General features: G+C 55.7%; 1 protein-coding gene across 15 annotated transcripts in view; it reads right to left on the bottom strand.

Annotated features, from left to right (window-relative positions):
* Window positions 1–24,650, bottom strand: part of SLC39A11 (solute carrier family 39 member 11) — a 443,645-nt gene that overhangs the window by 46,505 nt on the left and 372,490 nt on the right. For 14 of the 15 annotated variants that reach the window (XM_089317655.1, XM_051825151.3, XM_089317648.1 and 11 more), the window contains one exon: window positions 23,844–23,913. In XM_089317655.1, the coding sequence (XP_089173781.1) occupies window positions 23,844–23,913 (70 nt within the window). Of the gene's footprint in view, window positions 1–6,225; window positions 7,997–23,843; window positions 23,914–24,650 lie in introns of those variants that run through there. The other variant, XM_089317651.1, reaches the window with a different exon arrangement.

The following is a 24,650-nucleotide window of genomic DNA, read 5'->3' as shown; positions in this document are numbered from 1 at the left end:
CGTTCAGCGGTCCTTGGACTGCAGCAGCCTCTCACCAGGAGCCGGCCATTTGCAACTAGAGGCCCTGGTGACGGGTTGGATGGATGAGGGTGGACGGGCTGACCCAACTCCTATAACTGAAGACCAACAGACAGGGGTCTAGCCTAGTTCTATGGTGGAGGCTGGACCATGTGCATCTCCTAAGCTTTCCTTTTTTTTTTTTTTTTTTTTGACAGGCAGAGTTAGAGAGAAAGGTCTTCCTTCCGTTGGTTCACCTCCCAAGTGGCCGCTATGGCCAGCTACCCGCTGCGCTGACCCAAAGCCAGGAGCCAGGTGCTTCTTCCTGGTCTCCCATGGGGTGCAGGGCCCAAGCACTTGGGCCATCCTCCACTGCACTCCCTGGCCACAGCAGAGAGCTGGCCTGGAAGAGGGGCAACCGGGACAGAACGGCGCCCCTCTCCTAAGCTTTCACTGTGGCAAAATCCTTCCGCTTGGGCCAGCTGTTTACTTTATAAACTGAGAATATCCAGACAGAGCGGAGATCAAGCAAGTGTGCCTTTGTCCCAGTCACTCTTCCCTGCACGCTCTCCTCTCACTTCATGGCCCCCAGAGGAACCTCAGGACGCACGGCCGCCGGCCCTCTGCCACCCCTGGGGTGTTGGATTTAAGAGGGGAAGGACTAGTGGGCCAAGATGGGGGCCTCTGGTGTTTGTGAGCGGCTGGGACTGGCACACAGCTGCCTGCCGACACCATGGGTCTCACATGTGGGCCGTCACTCTGTTTGTTTTCCTGCTGATTGAATTACTCATGCCTCATTCGTCCGCTTCCCCGAAACGCTCTTTCTTGGATGCATTTGGAAACCTGAGTCTCTGCGGTTTCTATTTGTGGAGAAGGGGAGGGGGTTGGGGGGTTCACTTGTCCAGGGCAGAGGAGAGCAGGCCGGCAGAGGTCACGGGATCCTCGGGTTTCTGCCACCTCACCGTTCTTCAGGTCTCGCCGGGAATCGGCTTCCTCGTGCGATGCCTGCCTTCCCTAGGGAGCTCCCAGCGCAGCGTCGGGGAAATTGTGCCGGTTCTGCAGTGTCCCGAGACGGTTCTCGACTCCCAGGGAACACTCCAGCAGGGAGGGCACGAAAAGCACACGGCAAACGCAAAGGGCAGTGGCAAAACAAATAATGACAGAGCCTATTGGTAAACAGGCCCAGGGGACACAGCCAGCTCGGCTTGTTCGCTCTTGCCTATCAGACGGAACCGAACACCACCTTGTACCTGTTTTCCTTCCCCTCACGACCCAAGCTAGAGCTTGTTTCAGTTCTGCTTACAGTGAGTCTCGTGGGGAGGGAGGAGGGGGAAGAGGGTCTAGTTAGAGTGTGGGAAAGGGCTCACCCTCCTGGGGGTGCTCCCTGCAGCCCTGTCTGCCCAGTGGTCTTCTGGGAAGCTCAGACCCCAGAGTCCCCTAGGGCTAGGACTTAGGCAGCAGCGTTTCCAAGCTCCCTGGCTGGCACCAACACGCATCCAAGGTACAGAACCACTGCTCTACAGCTCTAGCCAATATGGCAGCCGTGAGCCCCACATGGCCGTCAGGCAACTATACGACGATGAATCCAAATTGAGATGTGTTGTCAGGGGAACGTATGCATCAGATTTCCAAGAGAAGGTGCGCTGTCATTTGTAACATTACAACGTGGATCACAGCTGAGATAGTAGGAGCCTGCCCTGAGTGAGAACAGGTGCATGTGTATGGGCAAGGACACATGTGTGTGTGTGTGTGTGTGTGTGTGGGCAGGTGCAGTAGGGTAGACAGGAAATGAAAGAGAATCATCCAAGGAGGAGAAAGCCTGAAGAAAACTCACATGGCTTCAAGCGACCCTTAAAAGTCATCATTTTGAGAAAGTCCCCATCATTCTCTGAGGCACACCCAGCTCCCACCCACACTGACACACCTGCTTGCTCTGTTCTGTGACCATTATGCCACAATTCAGCTTCTTTCCACCAAAGGGAAAATGGTTAGGAAGGCAAAGGCTATGGCACCAGACAAGCGTCAAAGTTCAACCTTAAAGCCTCTTTGCATCCACTCTCAAGCATGGCTAAAAATATCCACAAAGGACAGGCAGCCTCATGGATGCATGCTTTATCAGTAGGAGGCACGCCAACAGCATTTAGACCCAAAATCGAGTTACCATCTCTGCAGAACAATAGCCACACGCGGTAACCCATGCCAGACGTGGTGGCCACTTTGCTCGCCACACTCAGCCTGCTCCCGTGGAGGTCAGTGTGGCCCTGCCAAGGTGCTGGACCTTGGCCACTTGCCCTGTGTCTGGCTGAATGGCCCCAGCAATTCCAGCCACTTCACTGGACCAAGGGGTGCCCAGATCGCTGGTCACACACCCTGGGTGTTACTGGAAAGAGTGTTTTGGGATGGAAGTAGCATCGCAGAATGAGTCAGATGGCCCTCCCCAGTCTGGTTGGGCCTCCTCTAAGCAGTTAGAGGGCTGAACAGAGCAAAAAGACTGTGGAGTAGCTGCCCTTGGACTAGAACTGGGACCCTGACACCTAGGTCTCATGTCCGTGGGCCCACACTACGGATCTGGACTTGCCATGCTCCATAACCAGGTACGCCGATCTCTGGCAACAAGTCGTGTTGTGTACACAGACGCTCCTCCACGTACGGTGGGGTCACATCCTGATAAACTCACCGTTACGCTGAGTGTGTCGTCAAGTCCAACGTGTATTTCACACATGCAACCCACCAAGCATCCAGGTGCAGCCTGGCCTACTTCAAACGTGCTCAGAACAAGTGTCCTTAGCCTAGGAGTGGGCAAAACCATCCCATCCAGGCCCGTATTTGTGATAAAGGGTCGACTATCTCACGTAATTTATTGTGTCTTGTTCTCAGAGAGAAAAACAGAACAGCTGTGCCGGTAGATTCTCACACCACCGGAAGGTGAGAAAACCTTAAGTCTGCCCTGGTGAGTCAGGAGCACTGTGCACATCTCCCCCTGGTGCTGGTTCTCCGTGGAACCCTGGCTGGTGGCCCTGCCATCCCGACAGTCCTGCTTGCAGCCCGCCGCCTCGTCTCCTGACATCAGTGATGTGAAGGCTCAGGGTCTCACCCGCGGGAGCTGGACTCCTGGCAGCTGCAGTGCCCACGCGCCCTGGCTGGACCCGCGGCAGTGGCCTGGAGGGATAAGTAATGCCACCCGGGATGGGGGGGGGGGAACTTAGGCTTGCAGCCAAGGAGCAGGAGTGGGCAGGATCTCACAGAGGCTGTTTGTCCCTTCTGTAATCCCTCTGTCCCTTCCTGCAGACCCTTCCCAGACTCAGCGGCTCCCTCCAGCCTCTCTGGGCATGTTCTCCACGATCCATGACCACACATCAGGACTGGGCGTCCTGAGACGCTCTGGCCAGCTTGCTGGTACTTTCTCGTCTTCTCTGGATGCGTCCCTTCCTTTCCCACTACTCTCGCTTCTCTGCCATGCCTAACAAAGGGCAGGACGTAAATTTTTCCTTTGGTTCTGTCATCCCAGAAACCCAGAGGGAGACACACAACCTTTCTCTTTCGGAAATCCCTCGCCTGTCCAGGAAACAGCTGCACTCTTCTTTGATCAAGGGCCCTCATCGGTTGGACCAGGAGTTGGGAACCCACTCCAGGGCCACCTGCTATGAGGCTGCTGTTTGACCTGTTCCCTGAAGCAGAAACGAGCTGAGCCACGCCTCTTCTCTCTTCCGCTTGACTATGGTGGAATAGAGAAAGATGCACTCGCTGAGCAGTGGTTGTTGGGCACAGAAGTTACAGAACAACTGTCTTACTGAGCCTAAGAAAAAGGAGTGAGTGAGTGAGTGAGTGGGAGAGGGAGAGGGCGGTGGACAGACACGGAGATGACCTTCTAGGTCCGAACTTGTTCGTTCACAGGGCTGCAGCTTTGGCTGCTCTGAATTTCCTACATCCTCTCAACGAGTAGCTTTCAACTTGAACAAGCTCCTGGTCAACCTGTGCATAATTTCTCCAAAAGCAACCTGACTTCCTACCTGGGTGGCTTGTGACACGGAGCTTTTGGAATAAAACAAAATGTCCAGGAATGTGCTTGAAGCGCCGCGGCTCACTAGGCTAATCCTCCGCCTTGCGGCGCCGGCACACCGGGTTCTAGTCCCGGTTGGGGTGCCGGATTCTGTCCCGGTTGCCCCTCTTCCAGGCCAGCTCTCTGCTGTGGCCAGGGAGTGCAGTGGAGGATGGCCCAAGTGCTTGGGCCCTGCACCCCACGGGAGACCAGGAGAAGCACCTGGCTCGTGCCATCGGATCAGCGCAGTGCGCCGGCCGCAGTGCGCAGGCTATGGCGGCCATTGGAGGGTGAACCAACGGCAAAAGGAAGACCTCTCTCTCTGTCTCTCTCTCGCTATCCACTCTGCCTGTCAAAAAAAAAAAAAAAAAAAAAAAAAAAAAGAAAAGTGATTTTCTTTTTGTTAAGTTCACCTGAAATATGGAGAGCTCTCTTCAGCTCTCTTGTGTGCATAGATTTCTTTCCCCCAGGTGGCAGAAGGTTTGTTTTCATTGTTTTTTAAACATTTATTTACTTATTTGAGAGGCAGAGGTCTTCCATCACAGGATCACTCCCCAGTTGGCTGCACTAGCCAGGGCTGGGCTGGGCTAAAGCCAGGAGCTTCTTTCCGAGTCTCCCACATGGGTGGCAGACCCCCGTACTTGGGCCACCACCTGCCGCCTTCGCAAGTGCATTAGCAGGGAGACAGAGTAGAAGAAAGGCAGTTGGGACTTGAACTGGAGTTCCAGTATGGGACACCACCATCATCTCTCTCTCTCTTCCTGTCACTCCACCCTTCAAAATACATAAATAAATCTTTAAAAAAAATAAGCTTCAATTTTTTAAAAACATGTTCTTAACAGAAGGTAATCCTAAAAGGCAACACGGAGAGAACATTTGCAAGACGTCACACCCAGCTAGAACTCGGGCAGTGTTTGCGCTCTGCGGGCGCCGACCTAATCCTCCCCTGGAAAGCTGTGGCACTTCCTTGTTTCTCCGTCCACGGAGACGCGCGGCCAAAGGATACGGTTTCATGCGTTTTACTAAACCGCAGAGAGGAAAACATCGGGATTTTTACACCTTGAAAAATACCAGGGGTCACAGCGGAGATAGGACCGGCAGCAGGATGGGACAGGCCAGGGGAATGTGGGACCAACAACTCGGACGAGGGTGCCACTGAGAGGGAGTGATGGGGAGAGGTGGGACCAGTGAGATCAGGACGGGATACGAGGGTCGGTGGGGGAGAAACGTCAAGTCTCCGGAGGCGAGAGGTCAGCGGAAAAGGCAGCAAACGAGGGAAGAGCTCAAAAGCCAGGCAGACGCAGTGGTCTGAAGGGAGTCAAGACGGCGAGAGCAGGTTCACGCAGAGCGTGGCATCAGAGCCAGGGCTGCTGACGTGGGTGCCCAGGCAGCACAGGGTGGGGGCAGGTGGGGGCTCACAAACCACAGGCCCAGAGCCCAGGTCAGAAGCTGGCTGACAAGGTGGATCCAAGCGCAGCAGAGGGAGGCTCGCCTCGCGGTGGGCACTGCCTCTTTACAAAGCAGCAACTCCCCCTGCACTTCCTGGCTGCAGACGGGAGAGTAGGGGCGGGCCTACCCCACAGCTGTGCAGAAGGCGGCAGTCATGAAGCTCACTTTTCTTAATACAGACTAGCAAACACTGGGTCTGCAGAGTCACTCCCCAGGGTGCTCTCATGCCCTGCCCTTGACTCGACGGTCAAACTCCCCCGCCGCCCCCCTGCCCCCCCCTCCCCCGGGAGCTCTAGGAAAGGCGCTGACATCTACCGAGCTGTACAAATCCAAAGCCTTAGGGACGTCTCTCGTTGTTCCCATCCCCTGCGTCCACCTGGATGCCTGGTGCTGCTGGTTACTTATTACACAGCAAGATGAAGCCCTTCCCCGCACCGCCCCTGCCTGGCTGCCAGCACCAGGACGGTGCCAGAATGCACGGGGGCTCCCTCCCACCAGCCCCAAGACGCCCAGAGCCAGGGACGATGTGTATCCCCGTTACACAGATTCACAAACCGAGGCACAGAGACGTGAAGTGACTTTTCAAAGTACACCCAGGTGGTAAGCAATGGTGTTCAGGTCTGGACTCCACCACAAAAGCTGTGGGCAGGCAATACTATAAGATGCATGGTGAGGGCTCAGTATTGTGGTGCGGTGGGTTAAGCTACCGCTTGTGACACCTGTATCCCGTGTGGGTGCTGGGTCGAGGCCTGGCTGCTCCACTTCCAACCCAGCTCCCTGCTAATGCACCCGGGAGAGCAGCAGCAGATGGCCCGAGTGCTTGGGTCCCTGCACCCAGGTGAGAGACCAGGAGTCCTGGTTTCAGTGCAGCCCAGCCCTTATCTGTGGGGAGTGAACCAAGACGTGGAAGCGCGCTCTCTCTGTCTCTGTCTCTCTCTGTTGCTTTGCCTTTCAAATAAATACATCTTAAAAAAAAAAAAAAAAGTACGGGGTGGGGGAGGAAGTAGCTGGAGAAACCCGCCTGCAGATGCATACGTCCTTCTGCTGCAAGCTGGCGCCTCCCGGAGGTGCCCTTTCGCATCTACTCACGCCTCCAGGCAATCCTGCCAGACTCGGCGAACAGCCGGAGCTTGGGTCTGAACCCTGTGTTTCGCCTCCGCAGTGAAGATCAGAGGCCAATCCTCCACCAAGACGAGGGGCTGCTTCCTGGGCCAGGTGAGGAGCGGGCACCACGGGCTGCACCCACTCGCTCCTGAGACTAATCCCAGGTTCACCTGCCTGGGAGGTCCCTCTGCACAAATGACTAGGCAGGGAAAATTCTAGAATCATGGATCTTAACCTGGACGTATTCACCATCGCCCCACCTCGCGCCCTTTCTCCCTCATTCTTTCTGCCCTGGTTCCCTTCTTGCAGGGCTGGTTCCAAGAGTGTGTGGCCAGCACAGCCATACACAGTCCACATGCAGGGTAAGATCCAGGTTGTGTGCATATGGCTCAAGCGCCCCGTTGCAGGGTCAGGTCCTGGGCACCTGTGAGGGTCTTGCTCCAACAGGAAGCATCCCTTTACCCAAGCACATGGAACAGAATAGCAAATAAAACAGGTACAGGAGATGTGGCCCAGGAAAGCACATCCCTGGCCCCCTGCAGAAGGGACAGGAGAACAGGGTGGGGGTCCTCTAAGCCCCTCTTCTCTGCCTTCCTCCTAGCACCAACATTCTCACACCGTGGGGTACGTGTGCAGCATAGGGAACTTGTTGGAAACACTGATTTCTGGACCTGTTCTTAGGTTCTAAGTCCTCATGTCTGAGCCGGAGCCAGGAATCCGCACTCCTCACTGGTGCTGTGATTTTCCCGCTTATTCCTCCAGCCAGGAGGCCAGAAGCATCGCTTTAGGAGCCCACGCAAGAAGACGGGACACCCTCCCCACCTCCAGTGCAGCCTCCTGACACTGTCGCACTCCATATTGTTATTTTATTTGTATCTTCCATCTGCTGCTTCACTCCCCAGATTGCCACAATGCTGGGGGCTGGGCCAGGCCGAAGCCAGGAGCCAGGAACCCTATCTGGTCTCCCTCTGGGTGACAGGGGCCCAAGCACTTGGGGCATCTTCTGCTGCTCTCCCAGGCACATTAGCAGGGAGTGGGTATAGCCGGGACTCCAACAGGCACTAGGATATGTGATGCCTGTGAGTGTTCCACGGGGCACTGCAATGCCAAGCCTCGATCTTGTCTTTTTAAAAACCTCATTCTTAGGAGAGCCTGCATTTTTTTTCTTTTTTTAAGTCTTAAAGATTTTATTTATTTATTTGAGAGGTAGAGTTACAGACAGAGAGAGGAAGAGACAGAGAGAAAGGTCTTCCATTTGCTGGTTCACTCCGCCAATGGTGGCAACAGCTGGAGTTGAGCCAATCCAAATCCAGGAGCCAGGAGCTTCTTCTGGGTCTTCCACGTGGGTGCAGGGGCCCAAGGACTTGGGCCATCCTCTGTTTCTCTCCCAGGTGCATTAGTGGAGAGCTGGATCAGAAGAGGAGCAGCCGGGACAAGAATCAGCACCCATATGGGATGCTGGCACCACAGGCGGAGGCTTAGCCTACTACGCCACGGCGCGACCCAGGAGTGCCTGCCTTTCACAACCAGGATGTGGGCTTCCTCCCCAGAGTCCCAGATGAAGCCCTTCCTCTCTCTATCCCATCACAGAGCCCGCTCCCATGGCAGCCTCCACTGTACGGGGATAACAGCGGTGGTAGCTGACGGCCCAGAGCCGGAGCTGGCCCATAGCGGATGGAGAGGAGGCTCTGCTGGCCTCCCCAGGGCCCACAGCAGTCCCTGAGGACCGTGTGGGGTCAGGGGGCTGGGGTCACTGGTCCTGGACCAGCAGTCATGTTCTGAAGGCGCATGTGCACAAATCTTCACGCTCATGGGCGGCGCTGTTTGCAACCCGGCCTCCCTCTTGGACTTGTCCAATTGCTTCTCCCTTCCCTGGATGGGGAATGAACTCCCCATCCTCCCTGCCTCTTCCCCAAAGCCCCTGGGCAGGCCCCACCTGCAGGCATGAGGTAATGCAAGCTGGGACTTGGGCGGAAGCCCCGTGCAGATGGCCCGGGCAGGGCCCCCGCCCCCCAGTTCTGGACAGAATTAAAACCCGACCACCTATCTGATGGAATTACACCGAAGAAAGGAAATGTGTCTTAAGAACGGCCGGGAGGCGGATGACTGCAGGCCCCAAGAATGCTGCGGTCGGACCTTTGTTGCTGTGTGTTTCTGGCACAGTCCATCTGTGTGACTGCACGAGGGCCGCGCGCCCGTGACAAAGGCCTCTTTCTTACGACAGCTCAGAGCTCCCACACGGGGACAGCCCTGCTCCCCCAGGGAGGGCTGGCATCGGAGTGGCGGCAAAGAAAGGGAGAGAGCCGCCGCGTCTCTCTGGCTTGGGCCAAACTGCACTGAACCAGGAGGGACCGAGGAGGAGGAAACCCAAATGTTGACTCCGTCCCGAATTCAAAAAGGAGCCTATGAAAGCCGTGGGGTGGACATGATGCATTGGCAAAGAGGAAAACATGAGAGCTCCCGGGAAGCTCTCGGGAAATGCATGTTGGGAAAACATGAGCAGTGGAATCTGGCATTTTTTGTTTGCACCCAAATAATCTTTTAGCTCCGCTTTCCCACAAATGTTTTGAAGCTCCCCCATACAGCCACAGGGCTGGTATGGTCCACGGAAGAAGAGGAAGGATGCTAAGCCAGGGTCAGTGCAGTGGAGATGCCGAGCAGGGGGCCCGGGCAGCCTGCGTGTGGGTCTCTTAGGCGGCTGTGACACAGCATACCAACTGGTCGCTCAGTGACTCTCGCGGCCTGCAGGCTGTAAGTCCAAAGGCAAGGTGCAGGCAGGGCCACATTCAGATGGCTCAGGGCTCAATCCTCCCTGGCCTTTCCCTGGCTCCTGGTGGCTCTGGGCAAACCGTGGCATTCCTTGGCAGGTGGATGCATTACTCCCATCTCTGTCCCTGTGGCCACATGGCCAGCATCCCTCCAGGTACTGGTGTCATCACACCCTCCTCTGTGTGTGCGCCTTTCCTCCTTGTCCCGCCGAGGACGTGTGGTCCACCCTGTTCCACGATGAGCTCACTAGCTAACAGCATCTGCAATCTCACTTGATAAGGTGATGTTCACGGGTGCTGGGCGTGAGGACTTCAACATGTCTTCTTGGGGGGACACAATTCCATCACCACCTGATTCCAGAACTTTCAAGACAGGTAACCCTTGCTCGGTGGCTACCTCCTCCAGTGACACTGTCTATTCGTACCAGGATGTGAGGCCATTAGATCACCCCAGCATGGGGAGGGTACAGGGCTTGGGAGGCAGCAGTGTGTAGTAGTTAAAGGCATGGGCTCTGGAGCTGGGCTGCAGGTGCTTGGGTTAGATCCCACCTCTGCCCCTCACCCCTGCGAGTGCCCGGGCACATTCTGCAGCTATGAATGGGGGGGGGGTAACAACATCTCACTCAGAGGGCGCAGAGAAGAGGCAGGTGACTTAGGACACACAGAGTAATCCCCCCAGCCCTCCACCCCACCCCCCACTAGCACTCAGGGGAAAGTCAGCCTTCCTGACGGTCTCAGGATGGCCGGCGGCTGGGCGGAGCTAACCCGTGGGCTGCTGCAGCAGGTGCACCTTGGCTAAACCCTGATCTGCCCCTGGCCGGAGAAGGGCATCAGAGGAGCTTCCTCTACCTTCCAGGGCTCTGTGGCCACAAGTCCGTCTGGGGTGGCAGCGAGGACTGCGTGCCGAGTGCAAACACCCCGGGAGTAGCACATGTCCCCACCAGCGCCACGCAGGCGCCAGCGCTCCCCGGCTGCTTTTCCTTATCAGGCAAGATGCTGTACCACGAAGGACAGACCCCCAGCTCCACCCCTCCCCCGGAACATAAACCAGGCCTCTCCTCCTGAGTGGTCTACTTGGGAAGACAGAATGGCTTTCTTCCCCGAGCTGCTTGGAACAAGCCGTTTGGGAGGATGGCCGGGGCCGCGGTGGGAATGGGGCCGAGAAAAGAAGTCTGTGGCATCTCCAATGCCGGGAGAGCCACAAAGAACCCACACTGCCCCTCCCAGAGGGCTCTGCGGGGCCTGTCCCTCCCCCCGCGGGCCTGCTCCAGGCTAACAGAGCAGACGTTGTGCGGAGACCGCTCCCCGTGCCAAGACGCCCAAGCCCTGTCGCCAGGGACTGGGGTGGGGGTGGCTGGGGGCAGCGGTGGAGGAGGAAGGGGCCGCGGCATAAAGGGCCCCTTGTGCTGCTGGCGGGGGAGAGGCCACCGATGGGCAGACGGGGGGCGGCACGGTGGCCTCGCTCCTTGCTCTCGAGAGGGTGACTCTGACTCGTGTGCTTAGGGAGGAGGGGCCCGGAAGTGAGTCCAGGGAGCTGGGGGAGCAGAGGGAGGCAGCTCCTGTGACCTGGAGGGGGTTGCCTATGACAAAATCACCTGCAGGGGTCCAGGCAGGCCACTGACGCCCTGGTGCAGAGCTGGCCCTGTGCAGAGAAAGGAAGAAGCAGCCTGGGGCGAGTTGGGGGTGTGGGTAGAGTCTGCTCCCAGCAGGGGTGCAGCACAGACAATGACAACTGAAGACACTGACCACCAGGACCAGGGCGGAGGAGCAGGTCCACGCTGTGCTGAGACTAGACGATGAAACCAGCCAGGACGGGTCACAGAGGGAAGAGAGGAGATGGTGCTGCTGAGGTCTGCCTAGGGGCCCCTAAACATGCACCTGTTGAAATTCGGTTGCCTTGGTAATCGCATTCCTAGGACAGGCAATCTGGCTGAGATTCCCACGTTAACAGTACTTGGGAGGGAATTAGGATGAGGTCATAAGGTTGTCCCCCCCCCGCATCCCGCACCGTGAGGTGTCAGAGGAGGGAGAGACCTGAGCGGGCCACTGGCTGCGTCTCCCCAGGTGCTGTCCTTGCCAGGCTGGTACCACGCCACGCTCTTGGACTTAGCACCCTCCAGAACCGTGATGAGCCCAATCAATAAACGTCCATTCTTCATCAGTCACCTGGTCTCAGGGAACAGAGATGGACTGGGAGAGCAGCCACGGAACCAAAACCCGGCACTGAGGCGGAGAGCCGCGGTGGGGAAGCCATGGGCGAGACACAGCTCCCGGAAGTGCCCCCTGCAGAGCTATTCCCTCCTGTACTTTCGCCACCCGGTGACCAGGGGGTGGGAGCTCTGGTCCTGGCAAGAGGAATGGGCTGGCCATCTATCCGTCATGTCTGAGAGTCTGGCCAGTGAGTGAAGACAATTCCTACCCCATGCATAGCCTCACTGACCCTGGCACGGTTCCAGGTGCTGCTGCTGTTAGCAGCTCTGTTAGTTACCAAGATGTCTTGCTGCAGTAGGTAGACACAGTTATTCCCAATTTGCAGACTGGCAAACTCAGTCACAAAAGAAAAGCAACCTGTCACTGTCACGTAGTCAGTTAAGGGTAGGCTTGGAGCCCAGGGAGACCTGCTTCTGAATCCTGGCTTTCAATATTCTACCATATTCCCTGTTCCATCCCCAAAGGGTCTGCAGTAAGAAAAACTCAACAGGGGCCCGGTGCTGTGGCACAGGAGGTTAAGCTGTCACCTGCGACTCCGGCATCCTATACGGGCGCCAGTTCGAGTCCCGGTGGCTCCGTTTCTGATTCAGCTCTCTGCTAATGTGCCTGGGAAAGCAGAAGATGGCCCAAGTCCCTAGGCCTCTGCAGCCACGTGGGAGACCCAGAGGAAGCTCCTGGCTCCTGGCTTTGGTCTGGCCTAGGCCTGATTGTTGTGGCCATTTAAGGAATGAACCAGCAGATGTAAGATTGCTCTCTAACTCTTTAAAATAAAGAATTCTTTATAAATGAAAAGAAAAATTTAATAAGAAGTAAGACTCACCCACGCCCTGTGCCTCTCTCTCTGCAGCCAGAGACCCAGGCACAAGCATGGTCACCCTGCTTACCAGCCAGGGGGCCCTCTCGGTGCCTCAATTTTCCGAATCTCTGAAATGGGCTACCACACTCATCATGGCTGTGGTTTGAATGCCAAGGTGCAGGTGTTGACCCTTCTGTGCTTGAAGAGTGGCACTTTCCAGGTTAAACATAAGCTCTGAGATCTTTGATCTTAGCACATAAAGTCATGTTGAACACGCCATTCCCTTCAGCACAGAGCTGCCACAGGACCCAGCCATTGCAATCCTAGTGGTGTGCCCTGGGGAGAAATGAAAACCGCCCCCACTACCAGCCAGAGACCCCCCCGGGGCATTCACAGCGGCAGGGGGGGTGAGGGGAGGGACCTGGCGGTTCTGCCCCTGTGACCACATTCTCCAGGGTCCATCTCACTGCTCCCCAGAGCAGCTGCAGGTGGGCGTGCTCCATACCCCTCCCCGTGTGGCAGGACCCTTTCCCCGGGGCCCTGGGAGCAGAATGATGGGCACCCAGAGTTATCTGTGCCACTGTTCTTCAATTTCTCCACATCACTCCAGAATCCCACGTGGGACAAATGGTTTTTTTGCACCTATTGGTGTCAAAATCTCTACTTCGGGGACCGGCGCTGTGGCGCAATGGGTTAATGCCCTGGCCTAAAGCGCCACCATCCCATGTGGGCGCTGGTTCTAGTCCCGGCTGCTCCTCTTCTGATACAGCTCTCTGCTGTGGCCCGGGAGGGCAGTGGAGGATGGCCCAGGTCCTTGGGCCCCTGCACCTGCATGGGAGACCCGGAAGAAGCTCCTGGCTCCTGGCTTCGGATCGGTGCAGCTCCAGCCATTGCGGCCATCTGGGGAGTGAACCACGGATGGAAGACCACTCTCTCTGTCTCTACCTCTCTCTCTAACTCTTTCAAATAAATAAAATAATTTTTTTTTTAAATCTCTACTTCGTATCTCTGATGTGAACTGGAAAATTCATCGATGTTTTCCTCTGATCCAGTCTGGTCCTTGCGCCCCACTTCCAGCCAGAGAACAACAGGTGAATTCACAGGAATGGACCACAGGATCGGATCCTTCCCCAAACCAAGGTGCTTTCCTCCGGAGAATTCTTAGGAGTTCAAGAATTGAGGACCCTCTTAGGGCTGTGACCCCCCTGCCCTCCTCACCCTCTTCCTGTCCTGGGTGACTTCTACATACAGGAAAAGACGGCAGGGAAGCAACACTCAAAGAAAGCCACTACAAATACAGCTCCCCACTTGTGAGAGACTGAATTTTTGGCATAGACTGGAACGTGGGAGCGGGACAGGTCAGACAGCCCAGGTCGTCTTGTTGCTGCTTTGCCCAGGAGTTCCAAGGGACTGCGCTGCAGCCCAGACACAGCTTAGGGGGCAGGTGTTAAGATGCTAGTTACCTGAGTTCAATACCCAGCTCCGCTCCACACTCCAGCTCCCTGCTAACACGGATGCTGGGAGGCAGAGGGGATGGCCTAAGTGACTGGGTCCCTGTCACATCCGTGGTAGACACGGCTTTAGCCCTGGCCAGTGGGAGTATTTGGGAAGTGAAGGACTGGATGGGAGCCCTGTCCTTTCGGCCTCCATATGAACCCCACGTTCTGGAGGTGCAACAGTTCAGTTGTCTTTCGCAGTCTTTTTCCTTTCTGCTGCCTCGCCTGGCCAGCAATGGCATCGAACAGCCGCATGGGGGCGCTGCCTGCCTGCCCGCACTTCCGAATCCCACTGTCTCCAGGGCTCCAGGCAAGGATGTCAGTATGTGGGAGGGCTGGAAAGCAGAATGGGAAGACAGGGAGCTGCCAAGAGACTCCTCCAGGATCCCAGACGGGGCAGGGTGACAGCTTCAAGAGCAAGGCATTTGTTTACAGAAAGCAAAATTGTGAGCACAACCTGCGCTGGGCTGCAGATAAAAAGCACAGGAATGGGCCAGTTCTGCTGCAGGCTCAGCTGTGAAAGGGTGGGGGCCCAGGTGCCTTCCTGACCTCAGGCTGGGTCAGCTAAGGACCACTCTCCAGGGGTCACAGGGCTGGGGATGGTGCAGCCCAGTTCAGAGGGCAGACGGGAGGTCAAGGTGTACAACCTTGAGCAAGGCAGGGTCTCCTTGCAAGCTGCAGACGCCGGGGAGACGCGACCCTGCCCAGAGCACGGGTGGATGCCTGGCACAAGACAGCTCTGGCTGCTCCTTCATTGAAAGTTGCTCATGCAAACTTAAAAAAGTCCGCGCACGGGCGCTGTGGCACAGCTCACATCCCATATAAGAGCCCAGGTCAAGTCCCAGCGACTCCACCTCCAAGCCAGCTCCCTGCTAATGCATCCGGGAAGCACTGGATGACGGTGCAAATACTTGAGTTCCTGCCACCCACGTGGGAGACACGGGTGGAGCTCCTGGCTGCGGGTTTTGGCCTGGCTCAGCCCTGGCTGTTGCAGGCATTTGGGGAGTGAATCAGCAGGTGGAAGATAGTCTCTCTGTCTCCCTGCTATTCTGACTTTAAAAAAACCCACGAAGTTTATACTGCAGCTCTTGGACCCCTCCCCTCCACAAGGAAGTCTCTTTAACTTCCCTACATGCAACCTGCCCCATCAAATGTGTCTTCTAGTTGGAAACTTGAAACCTGCTGGAACAAAAGTAGGGAAGTCACTTGGACGGACTCACGTACAGCGTGCCCTACTGCCGTCCGCAACTGGCCAATGTTGACTAATGTCTAGGAAACGTGTCTACTGTCATTTTGGTCCCTACGTGCAGGGTCTCTTAGTTAGCTAGTGACTGCTGTCTTAAATGACTATTAACATACCGACAGACAGGTGCATACTTCAAAAAGTTTGTGGGAAAATGGAATGACAAGATACGCTTACTCCAAAGCAGAACAGTGTTGAAGCCCATGCCTATATGTTCATCGGGGGGATTTTCCACAAAGTTTTTCCGTGAAGTCATCTACAGTTCCTGTAAGCCAGGGCAAGAGATTCGTCTGATGTGTGATCTGGGAGGCAGGCAATCTTTAAAATTGATTTTGACGCCTCCATGTGTAATTTAATAAGCTCTATTAAATCCTCGGGGCATCTTCTATGAAGTGTCTGGGTGCTGGTTAGCGTTAGCTGGCTGGGGTGCTCGGGGGGACACACGTCCAATCACATTTTGGGGGTGTACTTTGGAGATTGTCCGTGCACGTTCTAAAGTCTGCTACACACAGCCTGCTCCAAGACGGCTGTTGCACCTGCTGATCAAGTGTGCTCACGGACTGCAAATTCTTCTTGATGTTGGGTCTGTCGAAGCTCAAAGCCTGTGAGCATAAATACCTCTCTCCCTGCTGGCTTGAATCACGCCAGCCTCTGAATTAAGAGAGAAGCTGAGGGCAGGTCCCCTCCCCCGGGGGACCTGCTGTTCTGAGGTAATGACATCTGAGACGGAAAAAGCACCCCAGCATCAAACTCCCCAAAGACACATGTTCAGGATTCCTCTGTGGCTGGACTCAAATGGAACTGCCGTGGGCCCAGATCCGAAAGAGGAGAGCTGTGTCTGCCTTGAACCATGGCTGCCTTTCACTGGCCGAGAGTCTCCCTGACTCAGAGGAGACTGACTTCCCCGTGAACACCTGGACACGTGCGGACCCAGCCAGGAAGGGAGGGTGGGCGGAGCGGAAGGAGCTGGGGAGGGCGCCGCGGCGGTGAGGAAGTCCCAGAATTGAACACTAGGTGGCAGCAGCCACACACACATCGTAGGCGGGGGGCCTGCATCAGAGAGCTCCTGGAGTAGGAACTGAAGTCGGTGCCTTCCTAGGGATGTTTTTAAAATCTTTGCTTGTGGTGGCTCTGCTTCAGGACACACCGTAAATGCGGCACAAGGAGGAGCTCATGAAAAAGACGGCTGCCCGCGGCCGGCACGGCGGCACAGGGGCTTAAGCCACCACCTGCAACGCCGGCGTCCCGTATGAGTGCTGGTTTGAGTCCCAGAGGCTCCACTGCTGATCCAGACCATGGCTAATGTACCTGGGAAAGCAGCAGAGGTTGGCCCACATACAAGGGCCCCTACCACCACGTGGGAGACCCAGATGGAGTTCCTGGCTCCTGGGTTGGCCGCTGTGGACATCTGAGGAGTGAACTAGGACATGGAACAGGTTGCTCGCTCTCTTTCTCTCTCTTTAACTTGGCCTTTCAAATAAATAAGTAAATCTTAAAAAAAAAAAAAAAAAAAGGACAGCTGGCTTCCAAGCATTTGATGATGAATCTGAGGTAGCGCCCTGGACTTTATAAGCTTACTATAAAGAGTCAGGTAGTGGGGCTGGTGCTGTGGCGTCGTGGGTAAAGCTGCCTCCTGCAGTGCCGGCATCCCATATGGGAGCCTGTTCGAGTCCCGGCTGCACCATTTCCAATCCAGCTCTCTGCTGTGGCCTGGGAAAGCAGTAGAAGATGGCCCAAGTCCTTGGGTCCCTGCATCCACGTGGGGGACCCAGAAGAAGCTCCTGGCTTCGGATCAGTGCAACTCTGGCAGTTGCAGCCAATTGGGGAGTGAACCAGCAGATGGAAGATCTCTCTCTCTCTCTCTCTCTCTAGATGGAAGATCTCTCTCTCTCTCTCTCTCTCTCTCTAGATGGAAGATCTCTCTCTCTCTCTCTCTCTCTGTCTCTCCTTCTCTCTCTGTGTAACTCTGACTTTCAAATAAATAAACAAATCTTTTTTTAAAAAAAGAGTCAGGTAGTAGATAATTCCAGTTTCCCAGCCCAAGATCTAAATGGCAATTATTCAACTCAGCCACTGTAGCATGTCAGTAGCCATGGGCAATATGTACACAAATGAATGTGCCTGCGTCCCAATAAAACTTTATTTAAACAGACGGTTTGATCCAAGTTCAATCCATGGGCTGTAGTTTTGCAGGCAAACGAACAGAAAACTCTACCCGGCCAGGAGTTTTGACCACAGGTGCTCCTCGATGCACAAGAGGGTTCTGTTGGATAAACTCGTCTCAAGCTGAAAATATTCTGAGTGGGCACTGCATGGAACGGCACCCAGCCCACTGGACACCAGAGCTCAGCACCACGGCGGCCCCTGGAAGACCGCCCACTTCCCCTTGGGGTCAGCAGCTCACTGCTACTGTCCAGCGCCACGAGAGGGCTCATCCGCCTAGCGCCGGCCGGGGAGAGGTCCATCAAAATCCCAAGTACAGTTCCTAATGAACGTTTATTGTTTCCACGACATCTTAAAAGTCGGAACATCGTTAACTCAAACCATGCGAGGTCATGGACCACCGTGTCGCTGCCCCAGACCTGTGCTGGTAATTCTTTCCCCCATCCAACTTTTCTTTCCTCTCAGCCCAGCCACGGCAACACAAAAGTTACCCACGTCTCCTTGTCATCGAACTTGTATTCTCCCTTCTATAATAGCAGAACCAGGTGGCAAATGCACTTAACAGCTCTCCCACTGAGGGGCGGGTGTTGTGGTACAGCAGGTTAAATCACTGCTGAGGACACCAGCATCCCAAGTTCAAGTCCCAGCTGCTCAGCTTCTGATCCAGCTCCCTGCTAATGCAGCTGGAAAAGCAGCAGAAGATGGCCCAAGTGCTGGGCCCCTGCCACCCCCGTGGGAGACCTACATGGAGTTCTAGGCTCCCGGCTTTGGCCTGGCCCAGACACGGTTGCTGTAGCCATTTGGGCAGTAAACTAGCAGATGAAAGACCTCTCTCTCTCTATGTCTCTCTCTCTCTCTCTCTGTCTCTGTCTCTCTGCCTTTCAAATAAATAAGTCTTTAAAATAAAAGTTCTTCCTCTGATCAGTTACTTCTCATTGCCATTGACATCACAAATTTCCTTCTCTTCCTCACTACTGATACACAGTGATAGGAGGTGGATGAATATTTTGGTTATCACTGAATTCTTCAGATCCATCTGTCTATCCCCAAATTATCCCACCGTAGCCAGTAGCCAGATGAACGCTTAAATTACCTCCTGAGTTATACCCTCCTGAGCGGCCAACCTCTTAATGCCCTCCGTCCAGCCAATCCTCTGCCTTCCCTCCCACAAAGCAGGCGGGAGTTCCACCTGTCACCTCTCTCCCTGGGACCTGTCTTGGCACCGCGTGGCCCTCCCGTCTCCACACGTTGAGCCGGCCACCTTCCACGCTCCCTCAGCGCAGCACACAGTCCGCCCTTCTTCCAAGGGACTCTTGGACAGCCTGGCTCCTACCGCTTACTAACGCAGGCTGCTGACAAGTTTAACTGCCGGCTTAACGAATTCTTTTGGCTGTCTTTTCTGTCATTGATTTTCAATTACAGCACGTCGCGGTCAGACACTGTGGTCGGAGAGGTATTGATCCTGGGGTATTTACTCTCTCTCCAGAGCACAGCTCACTCATCCATTCTGGGAACCCCACACGCGGGTGCTTGGTCAAAAACGATGCTCCCTCAGGGGTCTCTTTATTTATTAGCATTTTTTATCAACACCCTCTTTTCCCCATCTCCCTGGTACACCTTCCACACAGATCCTGTAGCAAGGGTTTATTTGTGTAGTGGACCGGGCCACCCAGATTCGCTCTTGGCAAAAACTTCAACTCAACCAACAGACCAGGGCTGGGCAAACCACAGCCCAGGGCCCCACCGCCTGTGTTTGTAAGTGGCCTGCAGCGAGGCATAGCCACGGCCACTTGTTGATGTGTTGTCCGTGGCCACCGTGGCCCTTCCAGAGAGTCCAGTAGCTGCCACAGGGGCCATACGGCCTGCGAGCCATCGGGAACTCGGAAGTTTTGCCAGCTGCTATGCCGGAGTGATGCTCTGAAGGCCGCGTTTCTGTGTCTCGTATCAGAGCAGAGAAGTCTTCCAGGGTTCTGTCACCAGTGTGCAGGGCATCGGTCTCTTCGCAGACTTTCTCTTGGGCACAGTTCCCCGACAGGTAAGCAGCGCCTGTATTAGGGTTCAATCATCGTAACAGTGTTTCACTGTGTACCATTTCCATCTGCAGACGCACGGCTCTTCCCACCCCTGGAAAGTCTCATCTCTTACTCTTCGATCTTCTCTCCATCCTTCTTGGCCTCTCCTGGGTGACTGCTCTGACAGAACTCAGCCTTCTGTTCCGTTTTCTGTCTCCGTTTATCCGTCATAGCTTCCATCTCTTTACTCTTCTGTGCCGTGGTCTAGGTGATTTCCTCTGATCTATCATCCACTCCATGAATTCTACCTTCAGTCGTATCCAATCAGTTAACTGTCCTACAGTTTCATTTATCTGTGTTTTTTTTTTATTATTTTTAAAAGTTCTATGTGGTTCTTTTTTCAAATATGCCTGTTCTTTTACAAGGCTATTATATTTTACTGTTATAGTTCCTATCATATTAAATATTAGAAACATTCTCACTTTGCAGCCATATATTAAAAAAAAAAACTTTGGATGAGTTTTATTTAAACACCTTTATTTTCGATTAGCTTTCAGTGTGTAGAAGCCAGTAGATAGTCCCTGTATACCCTGCACCCAGCTCCTCCTACTGTGACCATTTTACACACCATGGCACATTTTGTCACAACTAGGGGACCCTTATTGGTGTACTACTGTGAACCACGCTCCACAGTACACTCAGAGCTCAGCTGTTTCCCCCAGAGCCTCTTCTGTTCCAGTGTCTCATCCAGGACGGCGCGACACCTTCAGTCTCCTCAGCTGCCTCTGCTCCGTGAGCTTATCACACTTCCCTTGTGGTTCGACAACCCTGGGAGTTTGCAGGAGCACTGGTCAGGTGACTGGCTCCTCACTTTGGGTTTTCCTGATGTCGTTCTCATGTTGTTTTACTGTATCCATTGGCCTTAGAGGACGATGCAAACCCACTTGCCACTCTACCTCCGGTTCCTGCCTTTACTGCTGGCATCTGGTAACTTTATCTTAGTCCTTGGCTACGACGTTTTGGTTTCTGCGTTTGTCTGCCATGAGACGTCCATGTTGGCTGAGTTCTCCATGTCATTGTTGGGACAGAGCTTCCATTTCTTGGGAGTTTACGTCACACACACCCCGGTGTTGTCTACGGTGATGGGGCACATGGCAGCACCCGCTACTGAACCAACACACGGAGATGAAGATGGCTTGGAAGGAAGCTAACCATTTGCACTCCTATGCAAAGCTCTGGCTGAGTTTGGGAGAGGAGAGGCCAAGCAGGCAGGGGGCAGGGGCACAGTCCCTCTGCTTGGTGCTCTGCCTCAGCAGAGTGGACCCTGCTGCCTGCCCGACTCCCAGTCCTGGGGACAACAAGACTGCACCTGCAGCCCATTCAACACGACTGCCCGTCACCCTCTAATTCCACTTCAATCATGTTACACTCTGATTGCCTTCTCTCTCCCCTCCCCCCTAAAAAGTGGGGGTGGATTTAACACTACACATGGAGCAAGTTTCCTCCTGGGGTTGCAGATGGAAATTAACCGAAGGCAAGACACCATCTTGGATTAGACACCAGAGCATCTTTTTTCCTACGTGTGCAGGGTCCGCCTCTCTGGACCCTACACACAGGCACCGACGCTGATTCAAAAGCCCCAGTGTGGACAGACAACCGCAAGCCACATCCCCCGACCTCACTGTACAAACAGCTACGACGCCAGCGCTGACCACTGAGCTGCCCAGGCATTCTGCACTCTGCCAGTCCAGCCTCCACCTCAAGGCCCTGCCCCTCTGGGCTACCGAGCAGGAAGGTCTCACTTCCCATGGCCTTCTGGTCTCCACCTTCCCACGAGACTCAGACGGTAGCATAAGCCAAAGGCAGACGGCGCTAAGAAGCCCTGCTTCTGCATCTGCCACTCGAGGGTGCGGCCAGGGGTGTTCGGAAGGGAAGAACTCAGGGCACGAACGGTGGGTGGGTTTCTAAGCAGTGCAACAGGCTGAAGGGCGGGGGCTGCTCCAGGGAGCGTTCTCTCCTCGCCCCAGCAGACACGGTGACGATGGTGGCCCAGCTCCAACAGCTCCGCCCCGACACTCAGTGGCATGTGGCCTGTGAGAAGCCCCTGGTGATGCCTGCAGCGCAGAGGGTCTCCAGGGGCCAGAGAAGATCAAGTCCAGCTGCCCCACCCCGATCCCAGGGAGAAGATCCTGTGGCGGGGCAGGGGGCGGAGGGGCGTTGAGATCACGCAGACAAGGCTGCTTGGTGGAGAGGAGGCAGGAGCCACGGTGGAAGGCATCTTTGCTCTGCTTTCTTGGGAAACGCTTAGAAAGATTAGCAGAAGGTGCGGGTGACAGCAGAGAGGGAGACAGGAGCCGACACGGAGATGTCATGGGGGACGTGGTGCCACCAGACAGGGCCTGGCCTGTGAGGGCTACGCCCAGGGCAAGGCTACCACTTGCAGGCATGGACCTTCCGCGGCGTGCGCGGCTCGCTGTGCCCTGGGAGGACCTGGCCTTTGAGTGCTCAGGAGGTCGGCGCCTCTGGGCGCCTCACCGCCCCGGACGCGGCTCCACTCGGTAGTTTCTCATGCTCTAATGAAGTCAAGATCATACAACTCCGCCGAGGGGCCGGGAGCCAGCCCCCTCCCCACGGCCCACGCTGGCGGGGCAGTCTGCGGGCTGTGTTGAGTCATAACGAGCCCTGGCTTTCGGTGACATTTCCTACAATCTAAAGGCCCTTCCTCCCCCATCTGCCGTCTCATTTGATTCTGCACAACAGGCGCTGCTTTTTAACGAGGCTGCTGGAGATAACGAGTGAAGAGATGGGCAGGGGAGCTGGTGGTGGAAGGCCTTTCAGCCCAGACCCTGCCAGCCCCCTCCCCCACGTTTTGGGTTTCATGAGGCAGCCATGCCTCGCACCACCAGCCCCGGGAGCCCCTGCCTGGCAACGACCACTTTGAACGTGCCCCACCTCTGGGAAAATGGACCAAGGGGTGGCTCCGACACAGTCCTCGGAGGTGGGGAGCAAAGAGAGGCCCCTGCAAGTTCAAAGCCAGGGAAGGGCGGAAAGGCAATGGGGGAGAAGCCAGTTACTGCCACGGCCAACAGACACAGGGCCGGTCGCCACAGGAGGGGGTGGAAATGCTTGGGAGAACAGCAGTTCGCAGAAGTAGCGAGAAGCAGGGGTGATGAGCCAGGGGTCCGCGAGCCATCTCATCCGAGTTATGCTTTTACGTAACTGAGCTCATGTGCCTCTAGACAGCGCGTGTGCCACTGGGAACTCGCCTCCGGCCCACCACTCCCAGCCATCCGCACGAGATGGTCTCTGCTCTTTGGTTTGGCCCCTCGGTTCCCTGGAGGACTCCCGGTCTGCCACCCTTGGATAGAGGGCTCTGTCCTGTTGAACTCTGGCCTGGAGGCCACAGGACTCACGGCATCGTGGGGCCAGTGGGGGATCCATGTAGCGCCCATCTCCATGGCAACTGAGGGGCATCATGAGATCCTGGGGCTGGACCCGCATCGAGGCCCTGCTGAACGCCACAGAAGCCAGCGAGAGGAGGAGTTCCCAGGGCTGAGTGTCTACGGGGGGTGCTATGGCTTAAGTACTGGCCTGAGCAGCCCACAAAGGTGCACTGTCGCTAAAGACTTGGTGCCCAGGGAGGCGCTGTTGGGAAGCAGTGGAAACCTTGGTGGGAGGTGCTCCCCTTGGAAGCGAGTCCTGGGGGAGGGTTGTTAAAGAGTCTGAGTTTGGTCTTACGCATCCTCTCTCTGCTGTTGTTTGCAAAGTGGCCATTTGTTCCTAGATGCCACCACGTGATGCCATCCGGCACCCTCACCAGAGGCCCGACTCCTGGGCCCCCTCAATCTTGGTCTGAAACTCCCAAGCCGTGAGCTCAATACGGCTTTGCTCTTTGCAAGGCAGACGCCTCGGGTCCGTTGTTGTAGTAACGCAAGGTAACAGAGGAGGCAAGAGCTAACCGGCCATGCAGACCACAGCATTCTGGCTGGGTCCCCTGTGGGCAAGGGAACCCCGGAGGAGGTCCAGGCTCTGCCAGGCCACTGATGGGGACAGCAAGCCCCACGGGGGAATGCTGAGGGGGAGGACCCTGAGAGAAACATCAACGTGGAGGCAGCAGGGAGCGAGCCAGAACCGCAGGAGGACGTTCCGGAGAGAAGCGGAGGCCGGACATGGACTTGGGCATGGCCAGGAGAAAGACAGCAGATTCAGGCTCGAGAGTGTAGGATTCCCGGGGTGGGTGTGCTGCAGGAGGAGGGAGGAGGCTCTCCCGATAGACCGAGATCGTCAACACTAGAGGAGGGGCCGGAGGATGAGAAGCCCGCAGGGGTCTCCAGGGAGCAGGTGGACAGGGGAGGGACCAGTCAGATGGCCCCCACCATCAGCCCTCACACATGCCAAGGGCTTAGGATACAGCGTGTGCCTGCGTCAACCTGGGTTCCCCAGAGACAGCTCCGACGCCGCCGCAGTGCAAAGCCGCTTCTGGGAGTGGATGCCTCTGTCACGTTCCAGCTTCGCCTGACCTCGGCACCCCGGCACCCCGGCCACGAGCCCTGGCGCTGGCTTACCTGGCACTCTCGAAGGTGGCAGACGCTGTCTTCTCTACAGCTCCAAATCCAACGCCGACGGCAAGACCCTCTGGAAGACAGACATGAGCAGGAGGGTTTAGGAATCGTCTCCCAACGAGCAGCATCACGGAACATCGCTGGAGGCTTCCAGTAACAGGAAATCGACCTCACGGGGGCTAAAGTGGCGTCTCTACATCCAGCCCATGCATGGCCTGTGTGTGTGTGTGTGTGTGTGTGTGTGTGGCCTGAGAGCCAAGAATAATTCTTTAAAAATATTTTAAGATTTTTTAAAAAAAGAAACCAATGATAGAACAATACTTCACAAGAAAAACACAGAACAATGCAAATTTTAATGTCGGGAGAAAGTTTTATCGACACGTGGTTTCGCTCATTGACAAACCGTGTGTGGCGAGGTATGTAGCATCCCAGCAGAATTGAACAGTGGTGACAGGTGAAACAGTGGTGACCTGAAAACGTAAAATGGACCCTAGCCGGCCATTTGCAGAATTTGATGACCCCCAACCTGACACCAGAGGTACAGATCCCTTTGTTCCCGTGGGGGAAAAAAATCACTTTTTAAAACCCTAAACAAGGGCCAGCACTGTGGCCCAGCGAGTTAAGGCCCTGGCCTGGGGTGCCGGCATCCCATATGATCACCAGATCCAGCTCTCTGCTGCGGCTTGGGAAGGCGGTGGAAGATGGCCCGGGTCCGTGGTTCCCTGAACCCACGTGGGAGACCCGGAGGAGGCTCCTGGCCCCTGGCTTCAGGTTGGCGCATCTGGGGAGTGAGCAAGAGGGTGGAGGACC

The sequence above is a fragment of the Oryctolagus cuniculus genome, chromosome 17 (assembly GCF_051225735.1).
Source record: "Oryctolagus cuniculus isolate XC-2025 breed Fujian yellow rabbit chromosome 17, ASM5122573v1, whole genome shotgun sequence".
Lineage (NCBI taxonomy): Eukaryota > Metazoa > Chordata > Mammalia > Lagomorpha > Leporidae > Oryctolagus > Oryctolagus cuniculus.
This window is presented reverse-complemented; position numbering and strand designations above follow the sequence as displayed.